This window comes from Rana temporaria, chromosome 4 (genome assembly GCF_905171775.1).
Source record: "Rana temporaria chromosome 4, aRanTem1.1, whole genome shotgun sequence".
In the NCBI taxonomy this organism is placed as follows: Eukaryota; Metazoa; Chordata; class Amphibia; order Anura; family Ranidae; genus Rana; species Rana temporaria.
The window spans coordinates 442,732,935-442,752,661 of record NC_053492.1 but is presented as its reverse complement, the minus strand read 5'-3'; the positions used below and the strand labels follow the sequence as shown (position 1 = coordinate 442,752,661).

The window sequence follows — 19,727 nt, the reverse complement described above, 5'->3', positions numbered from 1 at the left end:
AACCCTCCACTGGAATAAGAGGCCGCTTACCAGAGGGCAAGCAAATCGAGCATTTGGCTATAGCCCAGCCGCGGCCTTTAGCTCCTCAGGAACCCAGGATGGAAAGGGTTAACAGCAGGCACTCGATGGCAAACAGCTCCAATTCATTCGGTTAGGACATAAAAGAGAGGTGCACCATAGCGTAACTCCATTTTACAAAAGGGTTTATTAAAAAAATGTGATATACTCACAAACATAAGGATTAAAACAGCATGTAAAAACCCAAACAAATGCCGGCCGGCATACAAGGAGCCCTCCTCCTCTGCGTGGTGACGTCACTGCGTGGCCTCGCAGACGCGTTTCGTCATCAAGGACGTTTTCAATGGGGGTGATAACCTTTATTGGCTTGTTTAAGTTTTAAAATGCAATCTTTCTTCTATCGATTCTTCAGGCTTTATACATTTCACAGTCTATTCTCAATATACAGTATAAAGCCTGGAGAAGGCAGCCCAAAAGTTAGCCCAAAAGCTTGTATCTTTAACAGCTTAAAGTGGTTCTAAAGGCTCAAGTTTTTTTTACCTTTATGCATTCTATGCATGAAGGTAAAAAATGATGTGCACAAGAGCCTTGACTCTCCAGGGACTCTTCCTCCTCGATCACAGCCAGTGAGCCAATGAGAAGAGAGAGGGGATAGGGCTGAGCCACGGCTCTGTGTCTGAATGGACACACAGGGCAGTGACTCAGGAGCGAGCCTGCTTGCGTGCCACCACAGAAAGCCGTTTGCTCTAGGGGCATTCAGCAGGAGGGAGGGGTCAGGAAGCCGGCAGGGAACCTGAGAAGAAGAAGGTCGGGGCTGCTCTGTGCAAAATCACTGCACAGAGCAGGTAAGAATAACATGTTTGTTATTTAAAAAAAAACAAAACATTGCCTTTAATATCACTTTAAGTTATTAACATTTTAAGTTGTTAATAAAGGGTATCACTTAAACTCTAAACTTTTTACATATACATAAATATACATACTGTATATACATTTTATTCTTAGTACACAACAAATAAGATTTATATTACAACTTAAATGTATCTACTTATAAGTAGATATTAACCGCTTGACAACCGTGTCACGAGGATATACGTTGGCAGAATGGCACAGCTGCGCAAAGTGACGTATATATATGTCACTTTGAGTTTCGCGTGTGCGGGCGCGTGCGCGCCCCTGCCACGAGCTCCGCAACCGTGCCCCAAGATGTCCGCCGGTGTCCCACGATCGGGTCACAGAGATGCAGAACGGGGAGATGCCAGTGTAAACAAGGCCTCTCCCTGTTCTGCCTAGTGACACAACACTAATCGTCTGCTCCCTTTCATCGGGAGCAGCGATCAGTGACGTATCACAGTAAGCCACGCCACCTAACAGTTAGAATCACTCTCTAGGACACACTTAACCCCTTCCTAGCCCCCTAGTGGTTAACCCCTTCACTGCCAGTCGCATTTTTATAGCACTGATCGCTGTATAAATGTGAATGGTCCCAACATAGCGTCAAAAGTGTTCGATATGTCCGCCATAATGTCGCAGTCACAATAAAAATCGCTTATTGCCGCCATTACTAGTAAAAAACAAATCATTAATAAAATTGCCATAAAAGTGTGTCCCCTATTTTGTAGACGCTATAACTTTTGTGCAAACCAATCAATATACGCTTATTGCAATTTTTTTACCAATAATATGAAGTAGAATACATATTGGCCTAAACTGAGGAAAAAATATTTTTTTATATATATTTTTAGACGATATTTATTATAGCAAAAAGTAAAAAATATTGCATTTTTTTCAAAATTGTCACTCTATTTTTATTTATATCGCAAAAAAATTAAAACCGCAGAGGTGATCAAATACCACCAAAGGAAAGCTCTATTTGTAAGAAAAAATGATGTTTTGTTTGGGAATCACGTCGCACGACCGCGCAATTGTCAGTTAAAGCGACGCAGTGCCGAATCGCAAAAAGTGGCCCGGTCATTTGGCAGCCAAATGGTCCGGGGCTGAAGTGGTTAAAAATTATGTTTTAATTTTTTTCGGATTTACTTATATTCATTCAAGCTTACAGGAATCATGAGATAGGATTCTGGTGGGAATTTTTGAAGACTGAAGAATCTAATTATGGATCTCCTTCTCTCTGAATCCCATAGAAGCTACTGTATGTATTAGTTCCACCACTGGCATCTCAGTGGATAGATTAGACAGCGTACATTGAACCAGCTGCTACTTAAGAATTTATAAAGCAGAAAGCTGATGTGTAAATATTAATAACATACCCTCAAATTAAGGTAAGCTAACATAGCCTTAAAAGATAAGATGTAAACTAAAAGTATGAAAAGTCACAACATGGAACTATGGCCTTGCAACAAAAAACTTGAAACCTTCCCAAAGGACATTAAGGCCTCGTACACACGATAGGTTAAACAGAGGACAACGGTCTCATGGACCATTTTCATCGGTCAAAACCGATCGTGTGTGGGCCCTATAGGTTATTTAACCATCGGTTAAAAAAAAGCCAACTTGTTTTAAATTTAACCGATGGATTCCTAACCAATAGGACAAAACCGATCGTTAGTAGGCATGACCATCGGTTAAAAATCCACGCATGCTCAGAATCAAGTCGACGCATGCTTGAAAGCATTGAACTTCAGCACGTCGTTGTGTTTTATGTCACCGCGTTCTGACACGATGGTTTTTTTAACCGATGGTGTGTAGGCGCGACGGACCATCAGTCAGCTTCATCGGTTAACCTATGAAAACGGTCCATCGGTCCGTTCTCAGCGGATGGACCGATCGTGTGTACGCGGCATAAGACATTTCTCCTTTTCAAGGACTCCCTGGAGGAACTCAACTAGGGTTGTCCCGATACCACTTTTTTAGGACTGAGTACAAGTACCGATACTTTTTTTCAAGTAGTCGCCGATACCGAATACCGATACTTTTTTTAAAATGTGTCCCCAAATGCAGCGATGTCCCCCCACAGATACAGCCATGTATCCCCCCATCCAGCCATTGTCTCCCCCCATCCAGCCATTGTCACCCCCCATGCAGCCATTGTCACCCCCCATGCAGCCAATGTCTCCCCCCATGCAGCCATTGTCTCCCCCCATGCAGCCATTGTCTCCCCCCATGCAGCAATGTATCCCCCCATCCAGCCATTGTCACCCCCCATCCAGCAATGTATTCCCCCAGCCATTGTCTCCCCCCATCCAGCCATTGTCACCCCCCATCCAGCCATTGTCACCCCCCATCCAGCCATTGTCACCCCCCATCCAGCCATTGTCACCCCCCATCCAGCCATTGTCACCCCCATCCAGCCATTGTCACCCCCCATCCAGCCATTGTCACCCCCCATGCAGCCATTGTCTCCCCCCATCCAGCCATTGTCTCCCCCCATCCAGCCATTGTCTCCCCCCATCCAGCCATTGTCACCCCCCATCCAGCCATTGTCTCCCCCCATCCAGCCATTGTCTCCCCCCATCCAGCCATTGTCTCCCCCCATGCAGCCAGCGTCTCCCCCCATGCAGCCAGCGTCTCCCCCCATCCAGCGTCTCCCCCCATGCAGCCATTGTCTCCCCCCATCCAGCGTCTCCCCCCATCCAGCGTCTCCCCCCATGCAGCCATGTCCCGCTTACCTGCATCCCCGCTGCCGCCGACTGTGTAATACGCCGGGAACATTACAACTTTGAATCGCTGTAATGATTGGCGCCGCGCTGCGTATAGACACTCCCCCTCGCTCGGGATTGGACAGTTCACCCGAGCGAGGGGGAGTGTCTATGTGCGGTGCGAATCATTACAGCTATTCAAAGCTGTAATGTTCCCGGCGTATTACACAGTCGGCGGCAGCGGGGATGCGGCGAATGGCGGCGGGATGCGGCGTCGCGGCGGCGGCGGGGGGGGGAAGGGGGGTTTGTAAGTATTCTATATGGGTATCGGGGGTATTTGCGGGAGTACGAGTACTCCCGCAAATACTTGGAATCGGTCCCGATACCGATACTAGTATCGGTATCGGGACAACCCTAAACTCAACACATATATCTCTGACCTTTCCAACCATAGCTTATGAAATTGATGTCACAAAGCATCAGTGTGATAGGTAGGTAGCTAGCATTTTCAAGAGAGGTCAGAAAATAAATTATACATATCTTTTTCATGACAGGTGTACTTTAAAGGTTACGTCAGCCCAAAATGAAATGATCCCCTTCTAGTGAATTTCACCAATCACCTAATGCCGCGTACACACGATCGGTCAATCCGATGAGACCGGTCTGATGGACCGTTTTCATCAGACCAAACCGATCGTGTGTGGGCCCCATCGGTTATTTATCCATCGGTTAAAAAATGTGAAACTTGTTTTAAAATTAACCGATTGATACCTAACCGATAGAAAAAAAACGATCGTTTGTAGGCACGTCCATCGGTTAAAAACCCAAGCATGCTCAGAATCAAGTCGACGCATGCTTGGAAGCATTGAACTTCGTTTTTTTCAGCACGTCGTTGTGTTTTACGTCACCGCGTTTTGACACGATCGTTTTTTTAACTGATGGTGTGTACGCACGACTGACCATCAGTCAGCTTTATTGGTTAACTGATGGAAAAATCCATCAGACCGTTCTCATCGGATTGACCGATCGTGTATACAGGGAATAACAGTTTTACTGTAATTTCCAGCTCTACCCGTGTGCTACAGAAGAGATGGACCACTCTCAATGTTGTGATTTTATTGGACATCTCGTTACCAGAGTCTCCAGGACATAAAAAAAAAATTAGCAAGTCACTGACTTTGTTAGCAACTACCCAACTAGTAAAATAAGACGTGTAGGGCCAGATTCATAAAGAATTGCCCTGGCGCAGTGTATCAGAGATATGCTACGCCGCCGTATCTTACCTGGCGGAATTTCGAATCCAGGAAGATTTCGCGCCGTAAGTTACGGCGGCGTAGTGTATTTCTCGGCACGTATTTCAAATTGGGCGGGTAGGGGGCGTGATTCATTTAAATGAAGCGCGTCCCCGCGCCGATTGAATTGCGTATGCTCCGTTTCGAAATTTCCCGCCGTGATTTGCGCGAAATGACGTCGCACCAACGTAATTTTTTGAACGTAGACGTGAGTTACGTCCTTTCCTATTCACGGACGACTTACGCAAAAAAAAATTCTAAATTCAACGCAGGAACGATGGCCATACTTTAACATGGCAGGTCTATCTATACGTCACGAAATAGCAGCTTTAACTATACGCCCGGAAAAGCCGACTAGCGACGACGTAAGAGAATGCGACGGCCGCGTGTACCTTCGTGGATCGCCGGAAAAAGCTAATTAGCATACCCGACACGGAAAACGACGCAAACTCCACCCAGTGGGCGCCGAAGTATTGCACCTACGATCCGAAGGCGTACGAAGCCGTACGCCTGTCGGATCAAAGCCAGAAGCCGTCGTATCTTGGTTTGAGGATTCAAACTAAAGATATGACGCGGCAAATTTGAAAGTACGCCGGTGTATCAGTAGATACGCCGACGTACTTCTTCTGTGAATCTGGCCCGTAGTATCTTATACATAATGAAGCTGATTTACCAAAGGAAAATAGGCTGTTCACTTTTGCAAGGGAATTTGCACCAGAACTTAGTGAATGTGGTGAAGTTTCACTTGCAAAGAATACCCAGGTGCAAGGAAAATAGCTTGTACATGATTGGATGATGGAAATCAGCAGAACTTCACCTCATCTACTAAGCTCTGCCGAAACCCTTGCAAAGTGCCACTACTGTGATATAATGAGCAGACTATTTGCCTTTAGTAAACTAACATCTGTGTATTACTTTCTGGATTAAAACAAAGTGGAATGTTTTTGTCTATTATTTTTAAATTTTTTGTCAGTTAAATTTTTTTAATAATGTCTGTTAAAGTTCCCATTGATCTAAGTCATTGATCTTCACCATCAGGAGCTGTACTGAAGACCAACTTCCATTTATACTCCAGTTCATGTCATCACTATAACAGTGCCTAATGCCTTGTACATATAGCACTACCCCCGAAGGAGCTGCTGGTTTGTTTTGGGTGGCATGTTACCTCTGTATCTCCGCCATCTAGGGTACTTGATGAGAGTTGTAGTCAGGGGCGGACTGACCATTGAGGCACTCGGGCACTGCCCGAGGGCCCCATACCACTAGGGGGCCCCATCAGGGTTGCCAGGCTCAGTAAAACCAGGGACAGTATGTAAAAATCTGTGTTTTTTTTTACATCTGTCCCTGATATGTCCAAAACCGACATGCTTTTGATGTGAAAATCCAGAGATTTTAGCTGCTCTGCCTCTGTACTGCTTCCTGGCTTGGTGGCCACGGGTACCCCATAATCTTCTATTGCCTGGGGTCCCCATGAGTTGTCAGTCCGCCCCTGGTTGTAGTAAAGGGAATGTCCACATCTTTTCTGTTCTTTTATTACCCAGCCGGGTAAAAACAATTAAACAGTAGAAAGGTGAAGGGATAGCAAATAGGAGACAGCAGATTCAGGTGTAACTGCATACAGAAAACAGTCCTGCTTCCAACAACACTTTACTTCGCCACTCCAGCCGGAGTGGGTATAGCGCACCTGTACAGGCCTCTCTCACCAGCCTGGCAGCCAGAGTGTCACTCGAACTTAGGATCAAGTCTCTACCACAAACCCTCCTAAAAGAATGGAGACAATTATGATCCGGAATCCTCTCTCAGTAGAATCAGCACCCGGATCTCCTTCAGGTAGTTTTGCAAATTAGCGACTGACAGGCGACCAACATCCAGCCTGTCAGATCCCAGGTAGTCCCCCGATGAATGGACAGGCCCTTCCTGGAACACCAGCCTCGTGCTTGGTATCCTTCGGACAGACTCCTCATCGGTCAGCTTCCTCCAATCGGATGGACAGCTCGGGACCCCCTCCAGATTGGGGTCCAAGTCGACTACTGGGCCCACACAGCAGATCAATTGCTCCGGGCCAACGTGGTCCCGGAACCAGGAACACTGCTACCCATGCCGACCTCGGCCAGGAGGGCCATATGCGGAGGTGTCGTGGAATGGCTACCCCAATGGTGGGCGCCACACGAGGAAGAACCTTAAGGCAATGGCGTCTGCCCCCTTTATACCCCCTCCCAGCATGCACAGCGAGGCAGCCAACCCCTGACTGGCTGCCAAGGAGTGGTACTCAGACTCACTTGACCCCACTGCTGCCACCTGCCGTCCGGGGTGACGGGAGTCCCCGGACAAAAGGTTAGCCCACAGTACAGCCAAGCCAGAGCAGAGACCCAAATTTAAACAGTCAAACGAATTCAGAGCTAACTACTTCTCTGAATTCTCCCCTAAATTTAACATAGCAAACGGCTCTGAAGGTAGCCAGGTGCTACACACACGAGTGGAAATTCCGACGGAAAAAGTCAAACAGAAGGTTTTTAATCGGATATTCCGTCCGTGTGTATGCCCCATCAGACTTTCTGACGGAATTAGATAGAAAACATGTTCTCAATTTTTCCGATGAAAAAAAAAGGGAATTTTCGTTCGTCTGGATGCAATTCCGACAAACTAAATACCATGCATGCTCAGAATCAAGTCGACGCATGCTCGGAAGCATTGAACTTCATTTTCCTCGGCTCGTCGTAGTGTTTTGTATGTCACCGCGTTCTTGACGGTCGGAATTTGGTGTGACCGAGTGTATGCAAGACAGCTTGAGCAGAATTCCGTTGTGAAAACCGCCTGAGCTTATTCCGACGGGAAAACCGTCCGTGTGTACAGGGCATAAGAGACCAAATGGCAACCAACACCACTATTGCCTGGGGTGAATTGAAGTGACTTACATGCTCCCCTATACCTGGGTGTATGTGGAAACAGATGATAACTATGTGCTGTTGGTGGGGCTGCCATTATTATGATCTTTTTGCTATAGGCCTTGTTGGCAAACCATAGGTTCCCTTTAGGCTGCTCAGTCAGGACATAAAATCTCTTTTATGAGACCTATTATTATAGACATTGTGGACGCAAGCAAGAAAGAACATTAATAAATAAAAAAATAAAATGTACTACACACGTTGTCAAATATATTTTCATCCTGCAGTCATCATGAGGAGAACAGCTAACAAATGGCCTTCTGTACAACCATCAAAGCTGGTAATATAGTGTAATAAGGGTTAAGATACATGAATTGTTCCCACTATACACCTCACTCAACCATCCTATTTTACTTGTACCAGCAGCACCACCACCTATAGCTGAAATGTGGCAGTTCAGAGCTTTATAAAGGGTCTAATTTTAGTCTGCTGTTCATTATGGGCTATAAATATTGTTTATTATTAAACATATGGACATTTTTAAAAATCTGTCTGTGGTTCACACATGTGCAAATCTACCACTACAGTAACTCAGCTATACTAGAATATTAGTTCACATGTACAAACTCCCAAGCTCATTTTGAAGTTTTCTTTGCTGAAAACTGGCACTAGTTCACAGTCAACAAAGTTGCACCACTAAGGCCATGGCTAGAACAGAGGAGCTATAATGTGGAGACTGTAGACCAGGGGTGTCCTAATTTTTTTTAAAGAGGGCCACATTTGATGAAGAGAACATGCTCGAGGGCCGACCATTTTGCCTGACATTCTTTGAACCATTAAAATGATCTAAGTGTGCTTGCCCGAGCACTAATACACTGCTTAACGAGAATTCTCTTGCCTTTGTAGCTGTATGTGGTGAAGAGATGAGCTCAGGCGTGTTATTTGGATATACTGTATATATCTCTTTTGTGGCCCCAACGAATCCCTGAGTGCTGCTCAGGACTAAGGTTGAGCTTGGACGTGTTATTTGGATATACCGTATTTATCAGCGTATAACACGTACAGGCTTACCATTGCCATGAATGCAGCCTCACCTTTGCCATGAATGCAGCCTCACCATTGCCATGAATGCAGCCTCACCATTGCCATGAATGAGGCCTTACCATTGCAATCAATGCAGCCTTACCATTGCAATCAATGCAGCCTTATCATTGCAATCAATGCAGCCTCACATGTGCCATGAATGCAGCCTTACCATTGCTATCAGTGCAGCCTGATCGATGCCCATCTGCAGCCTCGGAGGGGACCGGGAGGGACAAGTGCTGTCAGATTACAAACAGGAGAATTTCTTGTTTACTCGTGGCCTCTTAAATACAAAGTCCCGCCTCCTATGATAAACAGAACAGTCATCCAATGGCATCCCAGGAAACGGGACTTCCTATTACAGATGCTGCCGAGTAAACAGGAGATTCTCTTTATGTAATCTGACGGCGCATGTCCTGTCCCCTCCGAGGCAGCGCCGATAAATACGGTATTTATCTTTTGTGGCCCCCAGGGCACAAGGCACATGTGAGGCTGCAATGGCTATATATGTCCAAATCTCCAGGGGGGCCATATTAAATCACCAGGGGGGCTGCAATTGGCCCCCGGCCGGACTTTGGACATGCCTGCTGTAGACAATAGAGTGGTCCAGGTTTCTGGCAGGAGTTGTGGCATGTGAGAGAATAGTCAGGTCCAAGCTTGGGTCGAAGCCATCAAGAGTTTAATCAGGTCAATTAAGGAATTCAGGTGAGCATCAGGCAGGCAACTAGCAGGTAGTTTTATAGCCTCGTACACACGGCCGGTTTTCCTGGCGGGAAAACTGCAAGGAGAGCTTTTGGCCGTGTGTATGCTCCTCGTAGTTTTTCCGACGGGAAAACTGACCAAAAACCGCCGGACAAAAAAGAGAACCTGCTCTCTTTTTTCCCGCCGGGAAAACCGGTGGACTTTTGCCCGGCAGGGTTTGTCAGTTTCCCTATGGGAAAACCTCTCATGTGGAGGGGGAAATACTGACCGAGCAGGGTCTCGGCTTTCCCCTCTGGATTTCCAACGGGAACTTTTCCCGTCGGAAATCCCGCACGTGTGTACGGGGCATTATAGAACTTTTAGTTCAAAGGTAAACTGACAATAAGACACAGCAACATCCACTTCAAAGACTGGTACTTAAGTACCCTTCTTGCCTAGGACACACTCAGCATCACTGGGAACACATCAACGTACTGTGAAGAATCCCAGTAGAGATCTGATTCCTGGAAGGAATCCTGGAAGACCAAACGGGGATCTTGCGGGTAATGACAAGCACCCAGTGATCTCTGCGCAGAGAAGTCCCCAGCCCCATGTAAGCTCCTTTGTAGTCATAGCACAGGTTCATTGTAAACTACATAGGTATTCCGTGCAATATGAAAAACTATATCCAATTTCTAATGGCATAGCTACATACTAGAACTGATACTAAACCTGTCTAGTTCACGTATACAGGGTCATTCAATAAACAGAGCAAGTGCACATTGCAAAAACCCATACCATTCATTCGAATGTTACTTTACTGGAGGCAAACCAGAAAAGTAAGTCTTTGACTGATTGTCATAGGTATGGCACTTTGCTTTCTGTATTGTTTTAGTGAATAATCATGACAGTCTGGATTCTATGGCAATAATTGTGTTCTGACGCTAACATGTGTCAGAGCTTGCCACTTGGTTTCATCTTTTCCTAATTACCTGTGAAGTCTTCTCAGGCCCCATACACACGACCGAGTTTCTCGGCAGAATTCAGCCAGAAACTCGGTCGGAGCTGGATTCTGCCGAGAAACTCGGTCGTGTGTACACTTTTCAGCGAGGAAGCCGACGAGGAACTCGTCGGGCCGAAAAGAGAACATGTTCTCTATTTCCTCGTTGTTCAATGAGGAAAGTCGGCCCGCCGAGCTCCTCGGCGGCTTCCACACTGAACTCGACGAGGAACTCGATGTGTTTGGCACGTCGAGTTCCTCGGACGTGTGTACGGGGCCTAAGACTACCTGCACACAAAGAGCCTCATGTATCAATGTGTTCTCACTAAGGAATTGAATTTTTCCCCAATGCCACCAATATTATATAAATTTGCAGGGCAGGTTTACATTTGTTTGGTGGATGAAGAGAATAAACTCTGGTTATTAATGAATTAATTATTAATTAGAACATATTGACTAAGTCTGTGCAGCTAAAGCTGGGGAGCAGGGAGTTGACGTCACACATTGCAGGAAGTCTGGGCTCTTTTATCACGTTGGCGTTGCCTCATTTGCAGGTTTGCACCTGAGTAGAACAAGGGAAAAGTATATTAAGTTATAAATGTGAAGAGAGCAATGTTTACTATAATGCTAGAATATTATATTTTTAATAACAGAGAAATAATATTATAAACAAAATGCAAGTGATGCTGCACTGTCCTTAACCACTTGCCGGCCGCCACACAAACATTTACGTCGGCAGAATGCCATGAACAGGCATATGGGCGTACAGGTACGTCCCTTTAAATTTGCCACCATGTGGGCGTTACTGTCAAGGGGCGCCCACGAAAAGCCGCATTGACACAGACAGCAGGACTTTGCCCCTCCCCCGGCTCCCGTGTCACTGCATTTTTTTAACAGCAGCAGAAGCCAATGGCTCCTGCTGCTATCAATCTATCCAATGAGGACCCAAGACAGCGGCTGGAGCTTCTGGGCTCATGCTCGTCGCTGGAACGGATGAGTTCAGGTAAGTAAAAGGGGGGCTCTGATGGGCAGCTGCACCATAGAAGGTTCTTCACCTTATTGCATAAAATGCATTAAGGTGAACAACCTCAAGACTTTAAAACTCCTTTAAGTGTGCCTGCATTTAAACTGAAATTTAATAAATATAATAAGTTATATTACATTATATATTATATTATTATGGTTTCTATTTACTATTTAAAGTGATACTAAACTCTACATTTTTTAGTTAAAAATAACATACATGTTATACTTACCTGCTCTGTGCCGTGGTTTTGCACAGAGCAGCCCCATCCCTTCTCTTCTCAGGTCCCTCGCTGGCATCCTGGCCCCTTGCTCCTGTAGAGTCCACACACAGCAAGCAGCTTGCTATGGGGGCACCCTAGCCGAACCACAGCTCCCTGTGTCTATTTAGACATGGAGCTTCGGCCTGGCCCCTCCCCTTTCTCTCCCTATTGGCTGACTGACTATGATTGACAGCAGCGGGAGCCAATGACACCGTGCTACTGTCTCAGCCAATGAGGAGGGGAGTCCCAGGCAGCCGAGACACTCCTACAACATTTCTGGATCTAGATGGGGCTCAGGTAAGTATTAGGGAGGATGTTGTTTATCTTAATGCATAAAAAGCATTAACAGCTTACCGACCAGCCGCCGTCATTATACTGCGGCAGGTTGGTACAGCTGTGCGAATCGCCATAGGTGTAGGTCAGCTACTTTTGCGCATGCCCACGATGCAACGCTGGAGTCGATGCTCATGGCCGATCGTTCCTCAGATAGCCAGAACAGGGATTTGTCAATGAAAACAGACAGATCCCCGTTCTGACAGGTGAGTAGAGAGAGATCTGCTGTTCCCAGTGATCAGGAGCAGCGATCCCTTTCTACTGCCTGTCAGTCCTCTCCCCCCACAATTAGAAACACCTCCCTACGAAACACTTAACCCCTTGACCGCCCCCTAGTGTTAACCCCTATCCTGCCAGGGACATTTATACAGTAATCAGTGACTATTTTTATCTCTGATCGCTGTATAAATGTCAATGGTTCCAAAAAAATTTGCAGATCACCGCCATTACTAGCAAAAAAATAAACAAATAATAAAATAGCCATAAATATATCCCCTATTTTGTAGACACTATACCTATTGCGCAAACCAATCAATATACGCTTATTGCGATTTTTTTTTACCAAAAATATGTAGAAGAATATATATTGGCCTAAACTGATTAGAAATTAATGCATTTTTTGAATATTTATTATACTAAAAAGTAAAAAATATTGTTTTGTTTTTTTCAAAATTGTCGCTCTTTTTTTGTTTATAGCGCAAAAAATAAAAACCGCAGAGGGGGTCAAATCCCACCAAAAGAAAATTCTATTTGTGGGAAAAAAAGGACATCAATTTTGTTTGGGTACAACGTCGCACGCAGCGCAATTGTCAGTTAAAGCGACGCAGTGCCGTATCTCAAAAAAATGGCCAGGTCATTAAGGGGGCAAATCCTTCCGGTCCTTAAGTGGTTAAGGTAAAAAAAAAACTTCTGACTTTACAATCACTTTAAAGAGAAAGCATTATTGTATTAGGTCGATTTTATTTTTAGGTTTATATTATTTTAAACTGATATTTTATGTGTGTATATATAGTATAAATACACATTTTAAACACAAAAAGCACTATGCACACTAAGCACTATGGTATTTATTAAGAGAAAGTGTACAGCAGAAGCTGTTTACTTTCAGACCCTCATGTGCTTAAAATTTCCAGTGGAGCATTGTAACGGTCACCACCGTTTACAACCTTCCATCAACCCACGACAGCTTATCCGGCACACAGACAAACCAGCAGGCACGATCCATATCAATTCCCCAGAAAATGAGACTGACCGCTCTATTCTCTGCTTCAAAATGTATGAACACTTTTAATGGTTAGCTCTCAAGTTTATATACAGTTTTCAAGGCATGTTTCAGTGATTACAGGAACAATCAAACTCTCCACCCACACATCACACCCTGGGGGGGGGGGGGGCTTCAATACACCTTCAGATGGCTAATTGCTAAACATTCCAGACATCTCGGCGCCGGTCTATAATTATCATGACCTAATCACTGCACCTGAGAAGTCACATTCCTTCATTAACAGAATTCAAACAAAACACCATCACACAATGAATTCCCCTCAATCCACATCTTTAGACAGACGTTCTGTCTCTGCATACAGCTTGACAAGTTCCATTCCACACACAAAACAGTATTTAGTATACATAATGAGAGATCCTGGACCAGACTCAATTAGCATGTCAACAGTCTACACAGAGAGATGAGTCATAGAATAAACCAACACTTTGCAATATCTCCTGCAATTTGAGCTATCAGTAATGTCCCCTGTGCTGTAATTTAGGCTATAATTTCTCAGTCACCCTATGGCCCTATCGGACATAAGGTGACCCTAGACATAAGACTCCTTGGTGACGCCGGTACAGGAGTACCCCTCATTCTTCCAAAGTCTCTGTTTGTCACGGGTCATTCCGTTACAAGCATATATGTCTGAGAAGGAGGCACTTCTCAGACATATTTAGTTGTCTGTATACATTTCAGCTTGAGCTATAAAGCTCTGTATACAGAACTTTTTTTAGCAAAGCAAATAAGGATAGCCTGTAAAACACATAAAAAAAGCTTACCGTTTCACCTGTTGGCTGAAAATTAAAATGTAAACTATTCATATTTAAATATTTTATACCAGTTTCAAAATTATACATTTTATTTTTTTTAGTCTCCACCTTAAAATGAAACATATAAAAAAAACAATATACCGGTACTTTCCTTTTAGGTATTCTGCCATTTGATTGATATGCATTTACTTTTCAGTATGTAGTGTTGCAGGCTTTTATAGGTTGCCTAATCTAGAAAAACATTAATAAAACTATTGTATTGCAAAGAATGATGTCCTTTTAATAATGTTCCTATGGAAATAAATTATTCAGTGTGTTTTCTTTTCACAGGATAATTGAAGCTATCTGCATTGGCTGGTTCACGGCAGAGTGCATCGTCAGGTTCATTGTCTCGAAGAATAAATGTGACTTTGTCAGAAAGCCCTTGAACATCATTGACTTGCTGGCCATCTCTCCTTATTATGTGTCCATCTTCATGGCAGTTTTCACTGACGAAAACCTGCAACTGCAAAGGGCTGGGGTAACCCTGAGGGTCCTGAGGATGATGAGAATATTTTGGGTTATAAAACTCGCCAGACACTTCCTAGGCCTCCAGACGCTAGGCCTCACTCTGAAACGCTGCTATCGGGAGATGGTCATGCTGTTGGTGTTTATTTGCGTTGCAATGTCAATATTTGGCGCACTTGCTCAGCTCTTGGAGCATGGCCTGGACCTTGAAACAAAAAACGAGGATTATGCCAGCATACCAGCAGCCTGCTGGTGGGTGATCATTTCCATGACCACGGTGGGCTATGGGGACATGTACCCGATATCTGTCCCTGGCAGGATACTCGGTGGAATTTGTGTTGTCAGCGGGATTGTTCTTCTGGCCTTGCCTATAACATTCATATACCACAGTTTTGTACAGTGTTATCACGAACTGAAATTTAAATCTGCCAGGTATGGCAGGACTTTATCGAATGAATACTTAAGTCAATAGGATCAAAAGCTTTGTTATATATTTATTTTATTACGCAATGGTAGCCATTTCTACTTAAATTTCAGTATCTAACAGGCAGCACAAGTAAGGAAGCACAGTGTCATCCGTCTCATCCCTGGTATAAACCAACATTGGTTTAATTGGTTTTAAAGCTCCAAGGGGAAGAGGAATTACAGCTCCAGGTGGGTGTCTGGAAATGAAGCTCCCCCTCAAGATGGAAACAACAGGTGCAGGCTAGGCATATAGCAATTAGGTAAGGAAAAGTTCTGGACAGCCACACTCAAAATTAATGCCTTTATTGTAGAAAAGATGATAATCTAAAAATACAAGCCACAGCAAACAGCGGAACACAGGAGCTGACGCGTTTTACACTTTCAACAGTGAATGAATAAGCACTGTTGAACGTGTGAAACGTGTCAGCGCCTGTGTTCTGCTGTTTGCTGTTTACTGTGGCTTGTATCTTTGGATTATAATCTTTCTACAATAAAGGCATTCATTTTGAGTGCAGCTGTCCAGAACTTTTCCCAAGCCTAAGCAGAAATGCACAACTGGTACTGTCCCTACTTCTGCCAAAACTGGGACACCAGATTAGAGAGTGTTTTAGAAAATAACTTCTCTTTTGAGGGGTATTTTTCCATCATTTTACAGGACGCCTTGTGAAGTTTTCAGTGTATTTTCTTTGCACTACTCTGCACAACTATAAGGCCCCGTACACACGTCCGAGGAACTCGACGGGAAAAACTCATCGTTTTGCTCGTCGAGTTCTGTGTGAAGCCGCCGAGGATCTCGGCGAGCCAACTTTCCTCATTGAACAACGAGGAAATAGAGAACATGTTCTCTATTTGGCTCGACGAGGAACTCGTCGGCTTCCTCGGCCGAAAGTGTACACACGGCCGGGTTTCTCGGCAGAATTCAGCTCCGATCGAGTTTCTGGCTGAATTCTGCCGAGAAACTCGGTCGTGTGTACGGGGCCTAACTTGTTTACCACCAGTTCATTAACAATCTTTAGTTTGATATAAGGGTAAATTTACTAAACTGCATGAGTCAAAGGTATTCATTATTTTATCTTATGGTTATTTTCTCCCTAAACCATACAATTCCCATACTGAAATATTTCATAGTTGAGCAATCAATTCTTTCTCACTTGAAATAGTTATATAACCACTGCAAAACCTCATTTCTTGTGAATCACTGTTTTATCCTATGAAATGTTATTTTGTCTCCACTTGGATTAGCTCTATTTATTTCTCTCCTCGGTAGACAGCAACCTCAGATTTATATTAGACAGAAGGTTCCAGTATATTTAAAAGGAGAAACCCATGTAATAACATTTGTTCATTGGCTTTTATATTGAAAATACAACAAAGGAAAAGAACATAATACACGCATGTGGCAAAGTCAGTGGATCCATGTAATAAAACAATGAAAACTGAATTTTTGGATGTAGCATCTAGATTATATCACATGGCAATAAACTACTAATTACTGTATTTGTTCTGCCTTATTCACCCACACCTACAGACATTTTTTTCTTTTTAGAAAACTTTGTCTTGTTATCCTCCAATAATGTTATATTATATTATATATCTTTGGATCATAGTTATCAAGAAAATTCGCCCTTGGGATCTTAGCACCATTTAGTCTAATCTAAATGAACAACTCACTGAACAAATGTTAACAATGCAATCCTAAGGCTGCATTCACACCTGAGCGTTTTGGCGCCTGAAGCGCGACTCTCAAAAACGCTAACGGGGAAAAAATACATTATTGCCTATGGAGATGGTTCACATCTCCACTCCAAAACGCCTGACGCCGAATGCCTGAAGCTCAAACAAGTTCCGGACCCTTTTTTGTCGGGGGAATCGGGCGGTTTGGGCATTTTTGAGCGTTTCTATTTCCCATAGAAAGTAATGGAAACGCTCGATTCAAGCGACTAGCGCGACAACGAGCGTTTGCTACGGGCGTTTTGTCGCTTTAATCAATAAAACATTTCACCCAGGCAGAAGATAAAAAAAATCTACCAACATAACAACAAATGATGAAAAGATGTTCATTTTTCCTATTGGCTAAAATAAAAAAACGTTGGAGTACAAAAACGTCGGACGACGCTGTATGCAAACGCGCAAATAAGCATGAATACGCGTGACAAAACGCCGGAAAAAAACGCTGGAAAAAACGACCGAACGACCTAAAGACCATTAGTAGTGTCTGTGTAATTTCAAGCATGGCATAAAAACAGCACTCCTGACATATCCGAAAAGTAAAACATAACTGATATACCCCAAGATTATTTGCTACGTTAGACCCACATTTCACAGATCTTTTTATTGTGATTCTGAGAATAATCCTGTTTTGACATGCTTTTAAGTATAATGTAAAATATGCAAGATGTAGTAACTTGTAGGAGTCAATCAGAACTCAGAACTGAAACCTGATTGGTCATTATGGGTTGCAGCACTTAGCATGTGTTTCCTTTATTTAGTAAGTTGTTTTTTTTTTTGTTTTCTTTCATTCAAAAACAGTATTCTTTGAGGATAACTAGAAAACAAAACATTTAGAGCATTTTGCATAGCTTGTTACATACATTGTAAGGTTGAATAAGGACGTCACCAATATAAACTTTACAGTATGCAAAGTTATCTCCATGATATCTCCATAATATATACTATATATTAGATTATGGGGATAACAAGAGAAACATGCACAGATGGGTGAGAACACCAAAATTCCATGGTTGACAGGAACAGAGTCAGGTTATTTAGCTCTCACTGCTGGAGAATCCTATATAGGAGCATGCTTGGGTTAACCACTGTTTTTGTTGCCTCCCCCCGTGAACACTCCAAATTCCACCCCATGTTTGCCCCCCCCCCCCTTTTGGTTGCTGGGAAACCGGTCCAGCAACCAATGAGGCTGTATGGCTATGCATTATTTGTTACTAGAGTGCTGGTGACTGAGCCATACAGTGTCATTGATTGCCTGGTCGCAGGTGGCTGGACCGTACAGCACTATTGGTTGTCATGGTGCAGGTATAGACACTCAGATCTTAGTGTCCCCCCCCCCCCCACCACCACCATCAAGTGCCACCTGGGGTGGTTGCCTCACTTTGCCTCATCTGTGGCACGCCCCTGATCTTAAAAATCGTCAAGGTCAACTCAAATCAACAAGCTGGACTGATAACTAAAAAATTACTTTAGTGTCCATTGTTCTTTTAACTGCTTCTTTCGAGAGGTACCAAAACAAACTGATAATTTTTTTAATCACACACCTGCCAATTAATGATATACAGTGGGTAAAATAATTATTTGATCCCCTGCAGATTTTGTAAGTTTGCGCCCTTACAAAGAAATGAAGGGTCTATAATTTTTATCATAGACGTATTTTAAATGAGACAGAATATCAACCAAACATCCAGAAAAAAAAACATAAAACACATTCTATAAAGTAAGTTGCAGTTCAATAAGTAAAACAAGTATTTGATGCCTAAGCAAAACATGACTTAGTACTTGGTGGAGAAACCCTTGTAGGCAAGCACAGAGATAAAACGTTTCTTGTAGTTGGTGACCAGGGTCGCACACATCTCAGGAGGGATTTTGGTCCACTCTTCTTTACAGATCTTAAGGTTTCTTCGCTGTCACAGCTCCCTCCATAAAGTATCTATAGGATTAAGGTCTGGAGACTGACTCGGCAACTCCATGACCTTAATGTGTCTGTTCTTGAGCCACTTCTTTGTTGCCTTGGTGGTATGTTTTGGGTCATTGCCATGCTGGAAGGCCCATCCACAACCCATCTTCAGTGTTCTAGCTGAGGGAAAAAGATTCTCATCTCAGATTTTACAAAATATGACCCGTCCATTGGCCCCTCAATGCATCAAAGTCGGCCTGTACCTTTAGTAGAGAAACAGCCCCAAAGCATCATGTTTCCACCGCCGTGCTTGACCGTAAGGATGGTGTTTTTAGGGTAAGGCCCCGTACACACGACCGAGGAACTCGTCTGAAAAGACACATCGTTTTCCTCAACGAGTTCCTTGTTAGGCTTGTCGAGGAACTCGACAAGCTTGCTTTGCGTACACACGGTCAAGACAAAATCTCCTCGTTCTCAAATGCAGTGACGTACAACACATTCAATGGCAGGGGAAGTTTGATTCCGCTGGCACAACCCTTGGGGCTGCTTTTTCTAATCTCATGTTACTGCGTGTTAAGTAAAAGTTTGGTCGGAGACAATTAGCACTTTTCAGTCTGTTACAGCGTGAAAAATGTGTTATCTCCATTACAAATGCTACTTTTACTCCCGTCTCATACTTTATTCTGAGCATGCAAGGGTTTCTTAGCATACACACGCTTGAGTTTCTCGTCGAAAACCAGCCCGACGAGGAACACGACGAGGAAATTGAGACTCCTGTCGAGGAAAAAGGGAACTTTTTTCTCGTCGAGTTCCTCGACAGTTTCCTCGATGAAAAACGTACACACGACTGTTTTCCTCAGCAAAAAAGCTCTCCCACCAAGTTTCTTGATGGATTCTGTCGAGTTTCTCGGTC

General features: G+C 43.9%; 1 protein-coding gene across 2 annotated transcripts in view; it reads left to right on the top strand.

Moving 5' to 3' along the window:
• KCNG3 (potassium voltage-gated channel modifier subfamily G member 3) overlaps positions 1–15,559 on the top strand; it is a 43,048-nt gene extending 27,489 nt beyond the window's left edge. For both annotated transcript variants that reach the window (XM_040351524.1, XM_040351525.1), the window contains exon 2: positions 14,545–15,559. In XM_040351524.1, the coding sequence (XP_040207458.1) occupies positions 14,545–15,193 (649 nt within the window). In that variant the 3' untranslated portion in view covers positions 15,194–15,559. The remainder of the gene's footprint in view (positions 1–14,544) is intronic.
• Positions 15,560–19,727: the final 4,168 nt, after the last annotated feature.